Source organism: Pezoporus occidentalis, unplaced genomic scaffold (genome assembly GCF_034315485.1).
Source record: "Pezoporus occidentalis ecotype Australia unplaced genomic scaffold, CSIRO_AGI_Poc_V1 ctg189, whole genome shotgun sequence".
NCBI classification, from domain to species: domain Eukaryota; kingdom Metazoa; phylum Chordata; class Aves; order Psittaciformes; family Psittacidae; genus Pezoporus; species Pezoporus occidentalis.
The window spans coordinates 1336048-1355355 of record NW_026913737.1 but is presented as its reverse complement, the minus strand read 5'-3'; the positions used below and the strand labels follow the sequence as shown (position 1 = coordinate 1355355).

Genomic DNA, 19308 nt, shown 5'->3' with positions numbered 1-19308 from the left:
GACCTGATGACAATAAGAAAATGAAGTTTTCTAGTTACTTGTTTATTTTCGTGACTGTTCGTATGTGTCCTGAAGGAATTTCTGTGTATTGGGCACAGATTCTAGATCCGCCCCTTTTCCGGCCACTTACATGGTGGGTTCTATAGGGGTGCATTGATGAATTAGACCTACCAACTGGGAAACACTGATGTGTGCAGTTGAACAGCTTAATCAAATGATAGAGCAGAAATAAAAGCTTCTGCTTTAAGGAATGCTGTTTGAGATCTTGTTGCCTTGAAATTGATGTAGGACTGGGATGTTTTGTTTGCGTGTTAAACATAGTGCTTAGAAACTGACTTGTTTAAACCTGTTGAGTACTTTTACCATGAGTGCAATGCCTGTAGTGTTTCCTTATAAAATACAGCTTATTTTTCAGTGCAGTTCTGATGGGTCGCTGCCTTCCACACCCCCATCCCCCCCCCCCCCCCCCCCAACGCTTCTGCATTTGTTTCTGCTCTAGTAACAGAATAATAATAGCTTTAGTTTCAAATTCTCTTTGAACATTATGAATGCCAAATAGCTTGGTTTGAGATTTCATATTCCATTTGTTCATTTGGGAATCATTGAGACGATATCTAAATACAAAATATCGGGGCACAAATTAGGACAGAAAAAAAGTTCTATTTGAAAATGCGGAGGTATCTGAAGAAAGAAATGGTCTGCCCTCTCGTGGCGGTTTTCTGTTGTACAAAAATGAGTTGGTTTGAATGAAACTGGAAAATAAATGCTTTTGGTCTGAATTGCAGCACTGTGGAAAAGCAGAGTTAAAAGCAGCTAAATTGTAGATGGATTTCATCCTGCAGTCTGACAAAGAGTTCTCTTTATTTATGGTTTAAGTGAATGATTGTTTATTTATAGAAGATGCTTAAAATGTTATGAAGTAGGAATAATAATGAGAACCATGATGGTTATTTGAAGTATGTTGTTCATATTGTTGAACATAGGTGTCATTACAGTTTTGCTATCCTCTGTACCAAATTCAGTCCTACTCTTTTCAGCAAAGCCATTTTTTAAGTTAGTAAAGCCTATTATATGTGGAATTATAAACCAGACTTATTTCCCTGTCAATTTGCTGGTTTGGAATTGGGCAGATTGCCTTGTGGTTTGGTTTCTTCCCCTTTTCCACATGAAGGGAGCTATGCCACATATGCGTACTATGTCTTCATTCAAGTAGCTGAGATAGAAGGGCCATTTGCAAAAGACCTGGGATTGCTGTGAGTGGGCAATAGAAAATATGAGGGAAACAAAAGGTAAGAAGGATGATGTGTACAATGTTGCCACTTTGTACAAACAGATTCAACAGCTCTTGGAATTTTTTTGTTCTCCACCCAGGGTAGCCAGATGAGCTGGTATGGGCTGAAGTCCATGTGCTTATTTTCTGCATATATTCATACCAGTGTGTCAGAACCAAACATATAGAAGTGCTTTCACACAAACATGTGAAAACATGCTATTGCACTAGTGGGCAGAAATGTGATTGTGAAACGGGTTATTCACATGTGGATTTTTCTCTTCAACATTCATGAATTTAACAGACAATTCACATTACTAACACTTCTTGTTCTCCTGTATCTTTTCAAATTTTAACATTGATCCATTCCTTTTTATTCCCACACCTTGCTTTTTAATGTGTTGTTCTTTTAATCTTAAATACCAGTGACTGAAAGAGCATATCACAGTGGATCTGGGTAGTCAATAGGGACGTAGAATTGTCCCTGAATTGTATAAAGACATTTCCCTGAAAACATCAGGATGCTTAGGATTTGAGGGAACAAGAAACCTGGGTAGTTCTGTGCTATGGGAATTGTGCACCAGCCTTGTGTTCACTGCCTGCTGTAGGGGTGGAATCAGTGTCCAACTCAAGTGAAATATGGGCAGAAAAGAATTTAGTGGTGAAGCCCATCTGCTGTGCCAGTGAGAATTTCTTCTATGGTGCATTATCTACTTATTATTCCAGTGAGTATCCTATCTCCTTGGAATTTTGTGCTTTCCCTCAGGAAAACAAGGAAAAATTCCTAAAAAATCATCAATCTGTATCATGGAGCTGTAATTCCATCACTCTGGTTCCTTGAACCGTGTTCCATGTTTTCTGCTTTTATGCTGCTTTAGCAGACCTGGTTCACATTACCTTGGCTGAGATACTGTATTTATGGTCACTTCTGGTCATAATGTTTTTTCATAACTCAAACATCTGTGGCCCTAATTTCCTAGTCACTGGATTCCTGCTGGTTCACGGATATCTTTCAGATAAATGAGGTGCTTTCAATTTCAAAATGCCAATGTATGAAAATTTTGGAGAGCAACAGTTCTCTGCCCCGTGAATGCCAACAATATTTTGAAAATGAAATGAACCCTAAATAGTTCAAGACTGTGTACATTCAAGATGCTTATTGAATTCTAGGACTGCGTTTGGACCTAATACATTCAGATCCATATGAACTGCTTCCAATTCCTGAAGCAAAGCTCAGTTGGAGCTGGTTGTCCTTAATGTGAGGCCATGCACTTGGAATTATACTTCTATACTCCCCATCATAGCCAAAGCCAAAAGGGACATTGTTTAAACATTATCTGCTAGTTCAGATCTTTGAAAGGTATTTTTGAGAAGAGCTAATACATACACCTGAATAAACAAGCCCTTAAACCAAGGGTGCAGAATGCCCTTCAACAATACTGCTAGATACCACCTGCCCAGTGGGCTGCATTTCAAGCTGTCTTCCCCTAAATGTATTAGATTAACATTTATGAAGCTGAATCTCATTACTTTTTTTTTGTCATTAGTCTGCTGCCTCTATGCAGTTTCTCTTCAATTACACTGTACTACATCCCCTTTTAATGCCTGCAGATTTCATTTGCACATGAATTCCCCTCACTTTTATATAATTGAGAACTGAAAGGAGATCTCTAATGGGCTGTAATTCTTTTTGTTATTTCTCTTTTTTCATATGGATTTCCAACAAAAGATCAATTCCTGGAATAATTTTAAATACACAATTAACATAAAAATTAATAAAATCATATTGAAATGTATTACAAAAGTAAGATATGAGATACAATTTTCTTCAAAAATAAAACCAGATAATTTTGTGGCATACACCGCAATGCCTCTGTAAGCACTTTGGTAAGCAACAGCTCATAGGAATTGTCTGATGGACTTCAATTACCAATGCATAAAAACCTGTTTTCACAGAGGACAGTAAAGTGTGAATTACTTCATATTTCTGCCCATTCTAAGGAGAAACAAAGCCAACAAAACACTCCACCCTTCTTTTAAGAAACATACATTTTTATTTTCATAATAAAAATAGAGCTAACCTGAAATGGCATTTTTAGGGGATAAAGTACTTAAATGTGGTAGGTATTCTTTATTATTAATTCACTTCACAGAAACCCATGACACTTTATGGACAAGATGGACATTTTTTTTAAACTGGAATCCTTCATTCCTGTCCCCTTTTACCATTCCTCCAATTCTAATTTCAGTTTAAAATAGATACTTACTACCTAGTTATGCACAGAAAAAAAAAAAAAATATTAGTCCTCATAAAAATGTTGGACGCAGCTTGGAGACCTGCCATTAAAAATGACAGAACCAACCTAGGCATATTTTTTAATATCCAATTTTCCTGATTTAAAATTTATGCAGAAACTCAGTTTTGCTAAGAGAACCCATGTATTCCCATCAACAGAATTCAGCTCCAATGGGGTATGTCATTGTTACTGCAGAGAGCTACATAAAGGGTGAGAGTAACTGCAATATGGCATAAGTATCACAAAATATTAAGTATGAACCAACTACAGGTTATTCTAATATTTCTAATTCTAATTATTCTAATAATTCCTGTCTCAAAATACAGAATTTCCAGTACTGACTCAATATTAACAGTGAAAGACATTTGAGACTGTAAAAGGTGTCAATATTAATGACTGTCTACATTGGAATATGTTGCACTTAGCATTTGACTTGAAAAGACATCATATCACAAACCCCCCTTTTATGCCATTTAACAAGCCACATTTTTAATTTTATTCTCCTAAAAGACTCAGCTCTGGTAAGGAATTCAATAAATACAAGGGCTTTCAACTGTGACATTTTATCTCATTACAACAGGAAAAATGATTGCATTTAGATCAAAATCCAGTCAATTTGTTCTGGAAATTAAATTAAAATTAATTTGAAACCATTCATATTGTATAGTTGCTGATGGTGAAACTATACAATATGAATGCAAGTTCAAGTAGAAGACAAGTGATAGCTCTGTACAGATTTAGAATGAGCTTGAAGCAGGAGAAGTTCCTTCGTGGTGAAGAGCTTGGGTGAAAGACCAGGTAGACAGAGTGCAGAACTTAGAAAAATATTAGCAGTACAAGCAGTAGTGTCGTTGTCAGTCCATGGCATTTTATCTCTTATCTCCTAGTTTATGTAGTGTCATTTTACAGTGTCAAGAGCATTTCAAAGATGAAATGTTGGCCCTTTCAGCCTGAATTTGCCTATGCATCTTACTATTGAGTATAGTATTTTAAATACCAAACTAGTTCAGCCTTTCAAAGCAGCTTCCCATGTTACATTATGTGAAGAATGAGCTTTCCTGAGTTTGTGATGTTTATATTTCTTTGTATTCTTTAATTTTTATTTAGAAGCAAATGCCCCTTGAGCCCTGAATGTTGAGTATTTGCTTAGATTAGTGACAGAACTATCTGTAATTAGACCACAAGAACCATTAATAACATCATTTATGTGTGGTGGTCATTTAAAGACTAGGCAATCTGTAACCTGAAGTTAACATGGCACAATTACTCTACATTTCAGAAGGAGAGAAAGGTAATATATTATTAATGAGGAGTTCTTTGCCACTGGAACTTGGTGAAGAACTGAAGCTCCAACCTAGGCATGATTGACCAGTGTAAGGTAATCTCTCTGTACCCTGCCTTGCTACATTCTCCATGCTGTGCAGTCATGAAGATGTTGCTGCCAACACAGATACGTTTTTTATCCAAAACAGTAAATCCTACATCTTCCTTATGTCTTCTCTTCCTGCCCTTTTCTCTCAGCTAAAACAAGATATTTATATGACAGCATAGTACATTTGAAATTATTCAAAAAATACAACTTATTTAAAGATTTTTTCCATTCTTCTCTATGAGCTTTTAAGTTATAATTACTGTATTAGGAAAAACATGGTTTCCATACAGTTTTTACTGAGTATGTGCCTTTGTTTACCTTTCCAGGACTGTTATGCATAGTAGGCAAAATATTCATAGAATTAAAAATAACCTACATGCAAACCTGAATGGAAACAGATATGGACTGAGAGACAAATCCAACTCTTCTCATTTTATATGCAAATAACCAAACCCATGCAATACAGAAGAAAAAATAATGCAAGCTAATGTCTTCCTTAGGACAGCTAAACCATAGCAGCAATATAAAAAAATAAGGCAGGGAATCATTTGCTTTAGTATTGTCTCATTTTTCTCACTAAAGATCAAAGCACTCAGGGCCTCCTCTGAAATGTGTAAGAATACATTGAGTCTAATTTCCATGGCCAAGTATTATAGAAGTCGAAAAGCTGGGAAAAAATGGAAAAGAAACTTTTCTGGGAGGTGTTTTCTCTCAAAATGAACATAAAAATTAATTAATAAAATATGATCTTATACTGGTGTTATTAATTTAATCTACCTGCACTTTCTTTGCAGGAGCCAGATTATGTATGGTAGCTTTCCCTTTCTTACACATAGCAGTAAAGTCCAGATATAACAGGTAGTCTTCCCCAAAATTCAGTCTTTATGGTAAAAAAACAGCTATTTTTAGTCTCTAGGCTTCAGAACTTCTAGAAATTTTGTATTTCTAGTTCAGATAGTGGATTGTATTATCTCACATCTGATCTAACTCACACAAAGGTGAGCATGGGCCCTTCCACTGGCTTACGTGGCTTCATTCACACAATTCCACACAACCTGACTGTTTTATGTATAGTTTTAACTTCTCCTTATGCTGCGTTTTCAAGCAGACAGGAGTTGGAGACCCCTGGAAGCCATCTTTTTACCAGTTTCTAGCTCTGTCTGTGATGGTGTAAAGTCAAAAGTGTGCAAGTTTTAAAGGAGTTGTGAGGTTTCATGATCACACATCTCTTTTCAAGGTAAATTTTTTTCTCTCTACTTGCCCTGCTAAGAAAGGTGATGTGATCCCACTTCTTCCAACATGCGGCAAGTTTCTCTTCTGAAAATGAGAACTGGATTTGTAAGAAGAGAAAATTACCTGCTGCATTTTTGAGTAAATTTCAGCAATCCTGACTGCTGCCTTCACTGTGACTTTAAGCAGCAGAAATCCCCTGGTGCAGAAAGGAGACCGAGGCTGCACTGCAGGCAGAACTTGCAGTTTTCCACAGAAGTATCATTGCAAAATGAATGGTAGCTGTGGGACCGCGAAACAAACCTATATCCTCTTTTCAGCTCAACCGCAGCGACTGTGTTTGTTTCTCTGTTAACCACTAGTACTGGGGAAGAAAGAAATGAAAATGAAAAGCAGACAGCGAGAAAAAGTAGGTGATAGTAAAGATGGTGGGTGTCAAAGAAGAGGCATTTTACACCCTACCTAACCAACTACCTACATAAGCTGTGGCAGGGAACCTAAGTATACAACTCAAGACAGTGTACTGGGGCTTTCAGACTACTTAATATCCTTTATTTCCTACATGAATTAGTTCTTTAATGTAGTTGGATAGCAGAGAGGATCTTTTGCATAGAATATGTGATGGTGTAGAGAAGGCATGAACAGAGAATGAGAGATTCCTAGAGATTCAGAGCAGCTCAAAAGCAAAAGAATAGAAACAATCAAATTAATATCAAATTAAAGGTTTTGGGGGGTATTTTCCTGTTTTGTTTTTAAGAAAAATCTTACTGCTATCTCTTGTATTTAGAATTAATTCCATAGTGAAGATTCTTCCTGTCCCAATATGGTTTAAAATATTTTTTATTTCAGTACTATACAACAGCTCCTTCCTTCATCAAAATATACACAATAAACTCTCCAACAGCAATGAACGAGAGCAGTGTGTGCAAACATGATAACTGCACTAGAATCCTACTGCATCTTGCTTGTTTGAAAAATAACACCATGACTAAATTCTGATCTACATGCTTACTTGCCCGAAACTGTTCCTCTGATGTTTACTTTTCTGCTTACCTGTATTTCATTGAAAAATTGTAATAACTCATTTCATGAGTGCATGGGGACAGTATCACTGATACACTTGGAAAAGCAAAGAAAAGGAACTACTAATTGAAAATGTACAAAGGAATATTTACTCAGGGTTTGTTGGTTTTTTTTTTTCCAAATGCCTACACAATTAATAAATGAGACTTCTCAATAAAAATTCAAATTAAATAAACACAAAATTGGATAGAGTCATATTGAAGACAGCTGCATTATGAAACAGTAATATGCTCTGAAAGCCAGGGACATTTGTCATAAAACATCTGCCTATTAAATATTATCATACTGTGTTATCTCCCATATTTCTACTTCTCCTGTTTTTAGTTGGTATAAAATATGCTTAAAGGAGGATTTTTTTTATTTTTTTTATTTTTACATATTACAAATGAGATGATGAATGAACGAGTAAATGTATCCAAGTCCCCTGAAATTTATTTTTGAGGCCATACTTCTACAGAAAAATGAATAACAAATCAGAAAACCCAAAACATTCTGCTTAATGTGAAAACACTTTGACAGATAAAGCAAGCACTGGCAAAATTTTCAATGGCAAACTTCTTCACTAAAAAGGAAGCTCAAATGTCTTGGCATATTCTATCCTGTTTCTTGACTATTTCTCCACTGTTAATAGAAACTATCATGTGCCTATTGTACTTAAAAACAAGCTGTCAAAGGCAATTTAGATCTGGTTTGTACAATCAGTTTAATAAAATATTAACTGTACTGACTTGCAATGGGAGACATATACAAATTCATAATCCCTTGGACATTTTCTCAAAAAAATGGGAACCATCTCTTCTGATTTCCATTCTGTTGCTTCTTTACCAATTCCTTGTAAACTTCTGACCTTAGAAACCTGGGAAAAGAGTCCTTTGCCATGAGACTATAGACTAACCTCTGAGCATCATCAAAGCAGCTGAGAGTGGGTTCAGAGATGTTCTGAGAGATGTGGGTTTTAGTTTGGAAGTCGATATTAACCTGTAGGAAAAAAAGGAAGCATAAAACCAATGTCAGTTTGGTTGGAAAGCTGAGGTTTGTTCCTTTACAAGACACAGTCTGCATCTGAATTTCCCCTCAAATATCCTGGCTGATGCAAATAAGCAGGAAGGTTATCCCTTAATTTTCTACCATACTGAATTCTTAATTTTATTTGACTCTTAAAGAGGCGGCATCACTGCAGAAAAGAAGGGGAAAAACTTGCTTCTGTTTATCTCATTTTTTGCCAATGCAAATCCTTTGAAGTACTGATTATCAATGGGTAAATTAGGGATGAAGGTACTCAGCATCAGTTTAGGTTTTGGCCTTATGTATTTTATAAAAGTATTTTTGGGTTTTTATCATAATAAAATGGATTTCAATCATATGTAAGACATGGAGACACTCAAAGCACAATCACTGTCAGAGGCAAAAACATGAGTGTAAAAATTTGTTAGGGAGTAGAATGTGAACAATAATCAAGTAGTAATTTCTTCCTTCATCACAAGCATTTTTTAAGTAGATAACATTAAATGCTGTGATGGAAATGTTTTGCAAGTTTCCATTTTAATTTTTATCATGTCAAAATACCTGTATGAAAGAACAAAGACAACCATTAATATACTAATATTCCAATATACTGGTACCTAAAATATGGAGGAAATGGTGCTTATTGCATTATTAAAATGGTTAGAGAAAACAAATTATATCAAATATATATTTCATTAAATTTTAAGGTAGAATTTTCAGAAGGTGAGATAAACCCATGCCCTCTGTGAAAAATACATATAGCATAAAAGGTCTTGTTTTGTTTTACAGAGTCCCATGCAGTGTTTCCTACCTGGTAAATAATTGACATGAAAATGCAAAACAGCCACATTGAATTGTATTTTCTGTTATTCCTAGAAGTTTGTATCTGAACTTTCCAATTGATTCCCATCCTCAGTACCCAAAGTACACACAGAAAACTATTTACCTCCTTTGGAGCATCAGCTTGTATAAAGTCAGAATAAATCTTTCGGGCTTTTGAAGCGATCTTAGCCGAGGACTTGGTTTTCTTGAAGTCCTCACAGGCGAGCCAGAACTCCACATTCTCCTCACTGAACTCTGACTTTAAAAATGTCCTAAAAGCTGCCAAGCCATCTGGAGAAAAAATGCATGAGATGATGGGTAGAGGAAAACTGAAAGACGAATACAGATCATATGTATGTACATACATGTGTGTATATATATATGTGCATTTTATACGGTGTAACTTAAGTGTCTGATATTGTTTGGCCTGTCAGCCATCAATTAGTCTTAAGAGGCTGTTGAGGGAGAAATAAATAGGAGATGAAACTACAGCAATGATAAAGTGACTAAGAGTTCTTTCAGAGAGTTACTAACTGAGGAAAGCTCCCTGCTACTGTCTGGTCTCTAGCACTGATACACTAGTTAAAAGGGAATCCTAGAGATCTTGGCTTTCAAGAAGGATTTTAGTGACTAGAAAGTTAGGGATTTGAGGCTCACTGCTGCTCTACAAAGCAATGAGAAATCCAAGTTATATTGCACTACTGTGCTCCTCTCAGAGCTGAGGTTACCCTGCTTGAATAGCCCTTCCATCTTCTTTCAAATAATGATAGAGACTTGGACAAAGACATGGACTCTTTGTTATTTCTTTATTCAGCATTTTTTATATTTTTAAGAGGAAAAAGATAAATAAAGAAAGGACAAAATTGATTTACACTTAATCCAAGTTGCAACCTCTTAGAAAAAAAAAGCTGACAGCACCCAAATTAAGTTCTGTTAGTCAAGTTAATGCTATTAAGATACAGCGTGGAGGCACCCCAGTGTCCAGGCCACAGAGTTACTGTAGAAAATGGGGCAGGGGCAAGGAAATTTTAAAGTTACATGTGGCTTGAGGTTTCAGGTCAGTAGGAATGGGATCTATTAGAGAAGTGACTTTGGATAAATTAGAAATTATTTTTTGTTTGACTGAAAGCCAATGCACAGCACATATATTTTGATGTAACAGGAATACCGAAGAAAAGGTTTGTGTGTTTGATTTGGTGGGGTTTGGGGGTGTTTTTTAATTAAAAAAAAAGGAGAAAGAGAACCATTGCATGGATAGTTTAACATGGTATCTTAAACCAAAATGCTTTCAGAGGCTCTTGCCTTCTTATATGTCCCTTTAGCACCGACCAGAGGTATATTGTGTTTGCAGCTTGGAGAAACATGCCCCCTCTGCCTTTCAGCATGGCAGGTTGCAAGCCTCCAGTACTAGTGTAGTTCAAAGCACGTGGAGAGTCCAACCGGAAAGCAGTGTGAAAACCTTATGGCAACGTTTGTGAACTGGGTTGATGCATGTTTTAAAAAAACGTATTTTTCACTGCTTACCTTTATTAGCTAGTATTGTATCCACAGACTCAGACCAGGCCATGGTTTCCCCAGCGTTTGACCTGTGGAAACAACATCTATCCTTGAAAATAGCATTGGGATGTTTTGCCTGTGCAGTCTGTGGCAGCTAGTCTATTATTTGGCTATCTCCTTGAGGGAGCAGAGCGAGTAATTCCTGTTACCCTATGCACTGAATAACAGAAAGTCAACAAAAAGCGGGACGCGTTTTTTTTTTAGAGTGTAGAGAGCCATATGGACTCATACAATATATTATTTGACATTGGCAACTTGAATGTTCATCCAGGAGGTAGTAGTAATGCTTACAATTAAAATAAACCTGAAAACAAAACACCAGGAATAAATCTCGTTGGTTGTCTAGCTCATATTTTTCATGTGTTTTAAAATAAGACACCTACTTCTTCAATAAACTTGGTTCAGTGGTTTGTAACTACATTTTTTAATAGTGTTTTGTTTTAAAGAATTTTTTTCTTACAAATGTCCCCAGCCAAGATTTTTGAGCTAGAAATTTCAAGTGTTAATCAGTTCTTCTTGTAACCTCTAGTGACAGGTAAAAAAAAAATGAAGAATTCCAATGAGCTGATACCCCATTATCTACTTGGAACAGACTTAGTAGGTTTTATTTTATTTTAGTAAAATTAATGCAGGTGCTCTGCTTAGTGGATAAGGGAATTGCTGTGGATGTTCTCTACCTAGACTTAAGTAAAACCTTTGACACCATTTCCCACAGCATTCTCCTGGAGAAACTGGCTGCTCACGGCTTGGACGTGCGTACCCTTTGCTGGGTAAAAAACTGGCTGTATGTCCAGGTCCAGAGTGTGGTGGTGAATGGAGCTCAATCCAGTTGGCAGCCAGTGACAAGTGGTGTTCCTCAGGGCTCAGTATTGGGGCCAGTTCTGTTTAACATATTTCTCAATGTTTTGGATGAGAGGATCAAGTGTACCCTCAATAAGTTTGCAGACGACACCAAGCTGGGGGGGGGAGTGTGATCTGCTTGAGTGAGAGGCCCTACAGAACAATCTGGACAGGCTGGATCACTGGACCAAGGCCAACTGTATGAGGTTGAACAAGGAAAAGTGCCGGGTCCTGCATTTGAGTCACAACAACCTATGCAACGCGCTAGGCTTAGGGAAGAGTGCCTGTAAAAGGACCTGTGGGTGCTGGTTGACAGCTGCTGAACATGAGCCAGCTTGTGCCCAGGTAGCTGAGAAGGCCAAGGGCACCTTGCCTTATATTAGAAATAGTGTGGCCAGCAGGAGTATGGGGTGATGATCCCCCTGTACTCAGCACTGGTGAGGCTGCACCTCAAATCCTGTGTTCAGTTTTTGTCTGTCTTCTAAGGTGAGAAATAAAAACCCAGGCACCATCACACACCACATTTTGACCTTAGTAATGTTATGGAGTTATTCCTCATCCACACCTTTTGTGAAAAAAGAAAAACAGTATATAAACAGCCAGTGAATAAATTTAGACTGAAAATGAAGAAGGCTTCAGAAAAAGTGTTTTTAAGTCTCCCAGTAGAATTTTTGGCCTCTCTACTCCTCTGTACTTCAAAGGTGGAGCTTCACATATTTATGAAATAGATTATTTTAAATTGTTGCCTTTGATAATAGGGAACTAGAAATGATGACCCAAGGTACCCCTTCCATTCCTACGTAATGCTGAAAAAGATTCCTGGTAGCAAAATACAAATCCTTTCTGCAACTTCTTACCTTTGCATCCACCTCCTTCTGAAAGTTATAACAGAAGGAGAAAAATATGAACTATCATCCTGATTCTTCCCAGTGTTTCTTATTTTCCATAATCAGTTATTTTCTCTTATTTCCACTGAGTATGTACTGCAGGCTGTAACACTGCCAGTCAGGACCAAAAGCTTTCCATGCATTGCGCTATTAAGATTAATTTCAACATCTTAAAGGTGGAGAGAAAACCCTCAACATCTGCATGCACATTGAATCCTTTGTGACTGATTCAGTCCTAGGTTTGAGATTTGGTAAAGAGGAAAAACATGATATAAAATCCAAACAATATTTATTTGTAGAGTTTCTGGCCTCGTAGATGGTAAATACCTACAACTCGAATTTTCTTAGAGTGAGATTGTCTCTTTCTCAATTAATGCTGATACAGTAATTTTTTTCCCCTAATGTCATGTTTTGTGATTGCTGGTCTACCTTTCTCATGTAGCAATCGGGAGATTCTTCTGCAAATCCATGCAGGCATTTACGTGTATTACTATGCCTTGTTATTTGAAAAAAGACAAAAAAGGGACTTTGCTTTTCAGTGCCCTAGGTTCCCAGGGAAAAGTGGCAAAGACTTAGGAGCAGTTCAAAATAGGCATTGAATTTCAGCCAAGAGACAAAATTCTAGATAAATGTCTGATGCAAGTTTCCTCCAGATTCCTTGGTGCAATGCCAGTAAAGTCAATGCAGTTATAAGCACAGAGATGACACAGTTATGAGCAACATTCTTGGATGGTTCCATTCATTTCTTGATGCTTACCCTGTGTCTAGTCCCAATGATTATACTATTCACTCACCTTAGAACTATGATCATAAATTGACTTATTTTAAATTTTTGAAGTGGTAATAAAATTCTTGTTATAAAAGAGTCCCATTCACTTCTGTGACACTATTTATGAGAGGGAGGGCTGCAGAATCTGTCCCTGCTTTATTTATAATCAGGTGGTTATATATTTAAAAAAGAAAACAAAACCAAAAACAACCAAAAAACCAAACAGTTCCAAACACTACAACAGATGCTTTTTTTAAAATATTTCTAATTGCCTGGTATTGAATGACACAGACATAAGCATCTCTTGAAGATTTCCAGTGCTGACAGATACTTTTAAGACAGTTCTAGCAGTCACAGAAAGGTGCTGAAACCTATGAGTGTTCTGACCAGCACACAGAATAACTAGATGATGCAGTCTGATTGCTCATGCAATTATGGGGTATTGATCACAATTCACAAAACCACAAAGAAGCTATGAGGGATTTTCACCATTGCGTAACATGCTGTTCAGGGACTATTTAGTGTACATAAACTGATTCCAGGATATTCCAGGATATTCCAGGAACACAGAATGTAATAGGGTTGTTATTATTATCTTAGTACAAATACCACAAGTCCAGTAAGCAAAGTCAGGCATCTCTTCTCATAAAAAGTAGTTGGTAGCATTTTCATATACTTCCAATGCTTAAACTTATCAGTTTCTTTCCAGAAATTATTATTTTACTGAAATTTCATAAGGAGCAAAAGTCATCTTAGTATTAAAACAAATGCATCAGATGCTTGTGCAAATTGGAAATCTGGATCCAGCTGACAGTGCTGATGTTTGCATCCGCAGTTAAATAATAACTCAGACTGGACTTGCAAGGCAGCTTAGACCCTTATCTGCTCAGCGGATTTCAGTGTAGTTTAAAAACTTTATCCATGAGGCCTCTGACTTAACATTTCTGAAACTTGCAGAACTGTGCTATGGATTCCTGTTTTGAGCCTCCTATCTTTGACAGGCCACAGGAGAGTTAGAAATGTAGGAAAGGGAATGTGGATCTATTGATTGAACGTTTCCTCCTTTGCCAGTATTACTTGTTAAAGACTACTGATCTGTTAAATATTTAAATCTCCTCAACTTTTAAGCTTACTGCTTGGCTGTTTACTGATAGTCATCTTTTATTCTTTTAGCTATTTTTAGGCACTAGTTTCACTGAGTTACCTTCCTGTACAAAAAGCTATTGGCTGTTTAGAGGAATATGGTGTGATGTTTTTTGTTCCTCTGATCCACATTGGAATTAGATATTAATGTCAATAGACCATATAAAATGCTTTGTGTTCAAACTCTTGGTGCATTAACCTAAGAAATCACTTTCATTTATATATGTTCCTAGAACAGTTACCTCGTACTCACCTGATTGAAATGAGAAAAAGGGTCACACTCTCCAATAGCTGTTCTGGTGTGCTAGTGTTTCCCCTGGGTCAAGTTCAGTATGTTACTGCCCTTCAGCAGTTGGCCTCTGTTCAATCCATTCCACACCCAGGTTTGCTTGGATAATGTTGTTTTGTATAGCGTAAGCTCAGCAGAAGAATAAAGTTAACGTTCTGCTGGTCCAGGCAATTCAAGCACACAGAGACTTGGCTGCATTTCTTATGATGGGAGAAGCCAAGATGATTTGAGCACTGCTGGCATCCTAAGTAACATAGAAACGCCTGTCATACGGGATGCAAATACATTTTAATCACAGCACTATTTTTTCTTCCATATGAATAACTTGGTGTGTCTGCAGTATGCCACAGAGTTGTTTTGCGTAAGAAAACGAGCTGTTATTTTCCACCCAAGCAAAGTATGCCCTTCAGGTAAAATGTTTTGATTTCAAGAACTATCTGTCAAAATGTTTTACAGCATTCTGGGCCCCTCATATATGGGATTTCCAAGTACTATGCAAACACTATACAAACACAAATCTGCATCAGAGAAGAAATGGAAACATTTCTCAAGAAAATGTACAACCTTGAAGATTCTCATTTAGTAATAACTAGCAGATTATTTGGCATAGTTTATGGATGAATACACTGTCTTTTACACAGCATCACACTTCACAAAACTTCATACAAGAAGCCAATATAGCACAAACATATAGGATCATATTAAAACCTTATGATGAGACAAGTATAAATTGCACCAATGCAAGAATATGGGAAAGGTAGACACTATGCCTCAGAAAGCTCATATGGAGTAGCATTAACTGCAGAAATCTAAAACAAGTCTGGAAAGCTGGGAAGAAATGGGAGCCTCTAAAATACAAGCAAATTGCCTGGTGAAGGAACAACAGCTCAGGGTTGTCCTTACGTTAGGCTTCAGCTTAATCTTCTGTCCTGTTTGAAAACTCTAAATTGACTTCCATGGAATTTTATTTCATGCTAGTTAATTTTAGTTACGTTTCACAGAGAAGGCAATGATAGAGGCTAGACTGTAAATCTTGGTGTCTAGATAACCTGTTGTAAGATTTATGAGGAAGTTAGGCAAACAGATGCTATTTAGGAAAGGAGAGAGAAAAGCTTTAGTATAAAACCAGAGGGAGCTTTCGAGTCCAGCCCTAAATGAATTGAATACAAAAAGTGGAAGATGACAACAAGACACTAGCAAGACAAAAGTAGGAATGGAAGCAACCTGGATGCTGTATAGAGGAAATACATGTTTATCTTTGGCATAGAGCCACACAGGCATTTGATTGAGGCATTTGACTAAAATGCAAATTACAGAGCGGGATCCAGGACAAGCACCTAAGCCAGGCGTACGTTCATGAGCATATGAATCACTGAGGAGAGGATGATGATTTTATGCTTTTTTTTTTTTTTTTTCTCAGTTGAGGTTTTTTGGCAGTATGGGTGGTAAAGAGAGGGAACTGCATTCAAAGCAGTACCTAATTAAGGCAGGCTGAGCAGCTGGGGAAAAAAAGGGGAGAAAAATGATCTGACTTTTGTGAGTCTCTTGTAAGCCGTAGCATGTAAAGGCATCTAAGAGCCATATTACTGACTGCCAACTTCAACAGAAGATGGAAATCTGTTTCTTTTAGATTCTTGATCTTAGATTGCATTCCTCTTGTTTCTTGTCAAATCAAAAATTAATACAGCTTTCTTTTGCACAATATTAAATTCCAAAAGCCAAAGAAGATAATGTGTCTGTGAATTTCCATCTCCCTGCGGTTAAACAGGAAGAGCAGATAATAATTCAGCTGGTTTAAAGCATCTAATAAGATTTAAGTATTGAAGCAGGAGACAAACCTTTGTGCTACACAGGTCAGCAGATTATTTCCCTTGTACTTTGGGTATGATGACTTCATGTTCATAAGGAGTAAAGTGAAGTGTGCATGTACAGTGAGTTATGTTGGTAAGAGGAATATTTTGAGAGCTGAGTATTTTGAGCGCTCTTACTGGATGCTGAATGGCACATACAAATCTAAAAAGCTGCTACAGAAAATAATCCCCAGTAAAAATTCTTGATGATTGGTTTTGTGTATGTGTTATTTGTACTAGGTCAGCTAAACAAGAAGGTTTACATAATTATGGCATTGATTCTGCCAAAGCTAGAGAAGCCCGACCATGCTCTCTGGCACTACTCTAAGGTTCATACCATAAACCCACCTGTGCAGGGGTAGCCCTTAGTCTGATCAATCCCATCTAATTCAACCTTGGGACAGCATCACAGACTTGTACTAAATCTATGCTTAGTTCATCTTCTAGAACTACAGTAGAGAACTAAGTGGTAGAGCACTCATTTTCTCCCACTAAAAGGACCCTCTTTTAGAAAAAACCCTTTGCCAGCTAAATATGTCATTTTAGTTTATCTTTGTGCCCTCTGCTTTCCTTTCTCTGAATTTATCTTGACTTTCTTTTTACAGCAGTTCCCATGACATTCGTATGCTGTAAATTCAGCTACAGTTCATAATTATCTTTGAAAACCATACATGCATAAACAGCTACCAGAAATATCTTGTTTGTTTTCATCATAAAACTCCTAAGAGGGACCAGCACTGTCAGTACCACAAGACTGATGGTTTTGAGGAAGGCCTCCCTGGAGATAAAGAAAACTTTCCATGTGTCAGTGAAATGAAACAAAGGGTGCCTGCTGACATAAATTTATCATTACAGACCCTTTTGAATAACAGCTGGTTTTTTGCTAAGAAGTAAAAGTGTTACTCAAGGTACTATATTTGTCATTTGTTTGGGTTTTAGAATAGTATTACGTATTTTTTTTTTTAATTATTTGATCAATGGCAAGATTAAAGGTGCAGATTCTCAGCTGGTATGAAGAAACATAATCACACCAGGGGAGAATCTAGCTGCAGATGTCCTCAAACCTGTTCTCTTTCTCTAACAAAGTTAGTAATATAGAACATAGGAACTTGCATATTTTAAATACCTGCAAAACCTGGCATTCAGACATATTAGTCTAGTTGATTCTATGATTAGAGATGCCCTAATCTGAAACAGGATCATTTGTGCAGAACTGATTCATGACACAGGGACAGTCAAAGAGCAGGGATAAATAATCTATCCAGAAGAACATACTGACTTCAAGCCATGAAATTGTGTTAGGAAGTTGCTTTTCACTGTATTCACTCATTCATGTGACATGTGTGACAATGACAACAGGAGTGCAGTTTGTAAAAAATGGTGCCGAGAAGCTCCAAAGCTGCATTTGATATTGATAGAGACTGAAACACATTATCAACATTACTAAAAACATTTTATTTATTCCTGAATCACTGTGCAGAGGTTCTGACTGCTTACACAGTTAGAAATAGCATGTGTCTGGAGTTTTGGGATCAGGGAAGGATAATGGAATAAACCAGCAAGGATCATACTCCTCACAGCTGCAAAAGTGTTTCCTGTCTCTTCCCAGGGTAAAGCTGAGAGCTTGGAGATGGTTGTCAGGACACTGCAGCTCAGCAGTGTTTCCTGGTGAGTCCGGGTCTCTGCACAGTAACACCGGATTGAAATGGCAACAATTACAACTGGTATTGAACTGTAAGTGAAGTCTTCATGTTTTACTCATCAATGCACTAGTGACAAACTGAATCCTGACAACTTTTTAAGTAGATCACTTAGGATTTATTGAAAGTTAGTAAAGCAGACAGGGGAAGCCTCAGATCAAGCAGTTCATATATACCCTGAATTAGTAATGAACACAACTTTTCATCCTCAGGAACTGCACCTCTTCACTTCGACAACTTACAAAGAGGGAAGAGAAGGGAAATATCTTAAAACTCCATGAAAAGCGACTGAATATACAAGTCATAGTTACAACTAAATCCTGCAGCCACTTGTTAACTGAACCAATGTCTAAGATTTTAAAAGCTTTCCCATGCTTCAAGATATGTCTGCATCAATTCTGAAAGAAGACACTGTATACTGACTGTGAAAATGACATATCTGACTTCAGTTTACTACTGAAGTTAAAGGGAGATTTCTCCTTCCTCCTCTATAACCATGGAGAGTAAAGTAATGACCAGTAGAACTGAAGGTTATTCTGCCTGAGTCCAAGAGCTGTTAATTTTCAGATTATTTTTCAAAATAAAAGTCAGAAAAAAGTTTAGAACAAAGCTTAGTAACAAAGTTGGTATACCATAAATGTTTGCAAATAAAAGTAGGACTATTATATATACATATACACATCCATGTGACCTGATATTTAATGACACACATTGTGTTAAAATAGCATTCTTGGGTCTCTGTTGCTACTCGTTTGGTTGCAAAAACCTAGAATACAATTATTTGATGGCTAAACTAATAAATACAGCATAACTTAAATACAAAGAGACACATGTAATAAGAAAACAGTACAAATTGTACCACAAAAATTAAAGATATTATGTTCCTCTTAAAATATGCAATAGCTAAATTTTAATTACGCAGCTGCTGTAGAAAAAAATCCCTGTAACTCTACATTATACCTAATAAAGTTCGTATGTGTTTTGCAGTATGAGAAAATACCACAAATACTCTGTGCTTAGTGTAGAAAATATTGCAGAAACATAGATCATAAATATGTGCAAAGGCTAGGTATATAGATTCTAACTGTGATGAGACCCTGTCCCAAATAATACAGGCCAACGATACACAGTAGATATTATCAAGTGGCATCTTATATGTTTTTATGCAGGAAACTCAAGTTTTTCTTCTAAATA

General features: G+C 36.9%; 1 protein-coding gene across 1 annotated transcript; it reads right to left on the bottom strand.

Annotated features, from left to right (window-relative positions):
- Nucleotides 1-7627: 7627 nt before the first annotated feature.
- On the bottom strand, nt 7628-19303 carry RGS21 (regulator of G protein signaling 21). The gene is made up of 4 exons (XM_062616304.1): nt 14529-19303; nt 10604-10665; nt 9204-9370; nt 7628-8230 (listed from the first exon to the last, which is right to left on the bottom strand). The coding sequence occupies exons 2-4, from the start codon at nt 10644-10646 to the stop codon at nt 8027-8029; spliced, it is 414 nt and encodes a 137-aa protein (XP_062472288.1). The 5' UTR covers nt 10647-10665; nt 14529-19303; the 3' UTR covers nt 7628-8026.
- Nucleotides 19304-19308: the final 5 nt, after the last annotated feature.

Bases quoted from the DNA above. Each gene is read 5' to 3' on its own strand.
- RGS21 (XM_062616304.1), bottom strand. From the start codon at position 10,646: ATGGCCTGGTCTGAGTCTGTGGATACAATACTAGCTAATAAAG. The intron at 9,371-10,603 runs GTAAGCAGTGAA...TTTTTTCTCCAG, and splicing joins TACAATACTAGCTAATAAAG to ATGGCTTGGCAGCTTTTAGG. The intron at 8,231-9,203 runs GTAAATAGTTTT...TTTTTCCTACAG, and splicing joins AAGCTGATGCTCCAAAGGAG to GTTAATATCGACTTCCAAAC.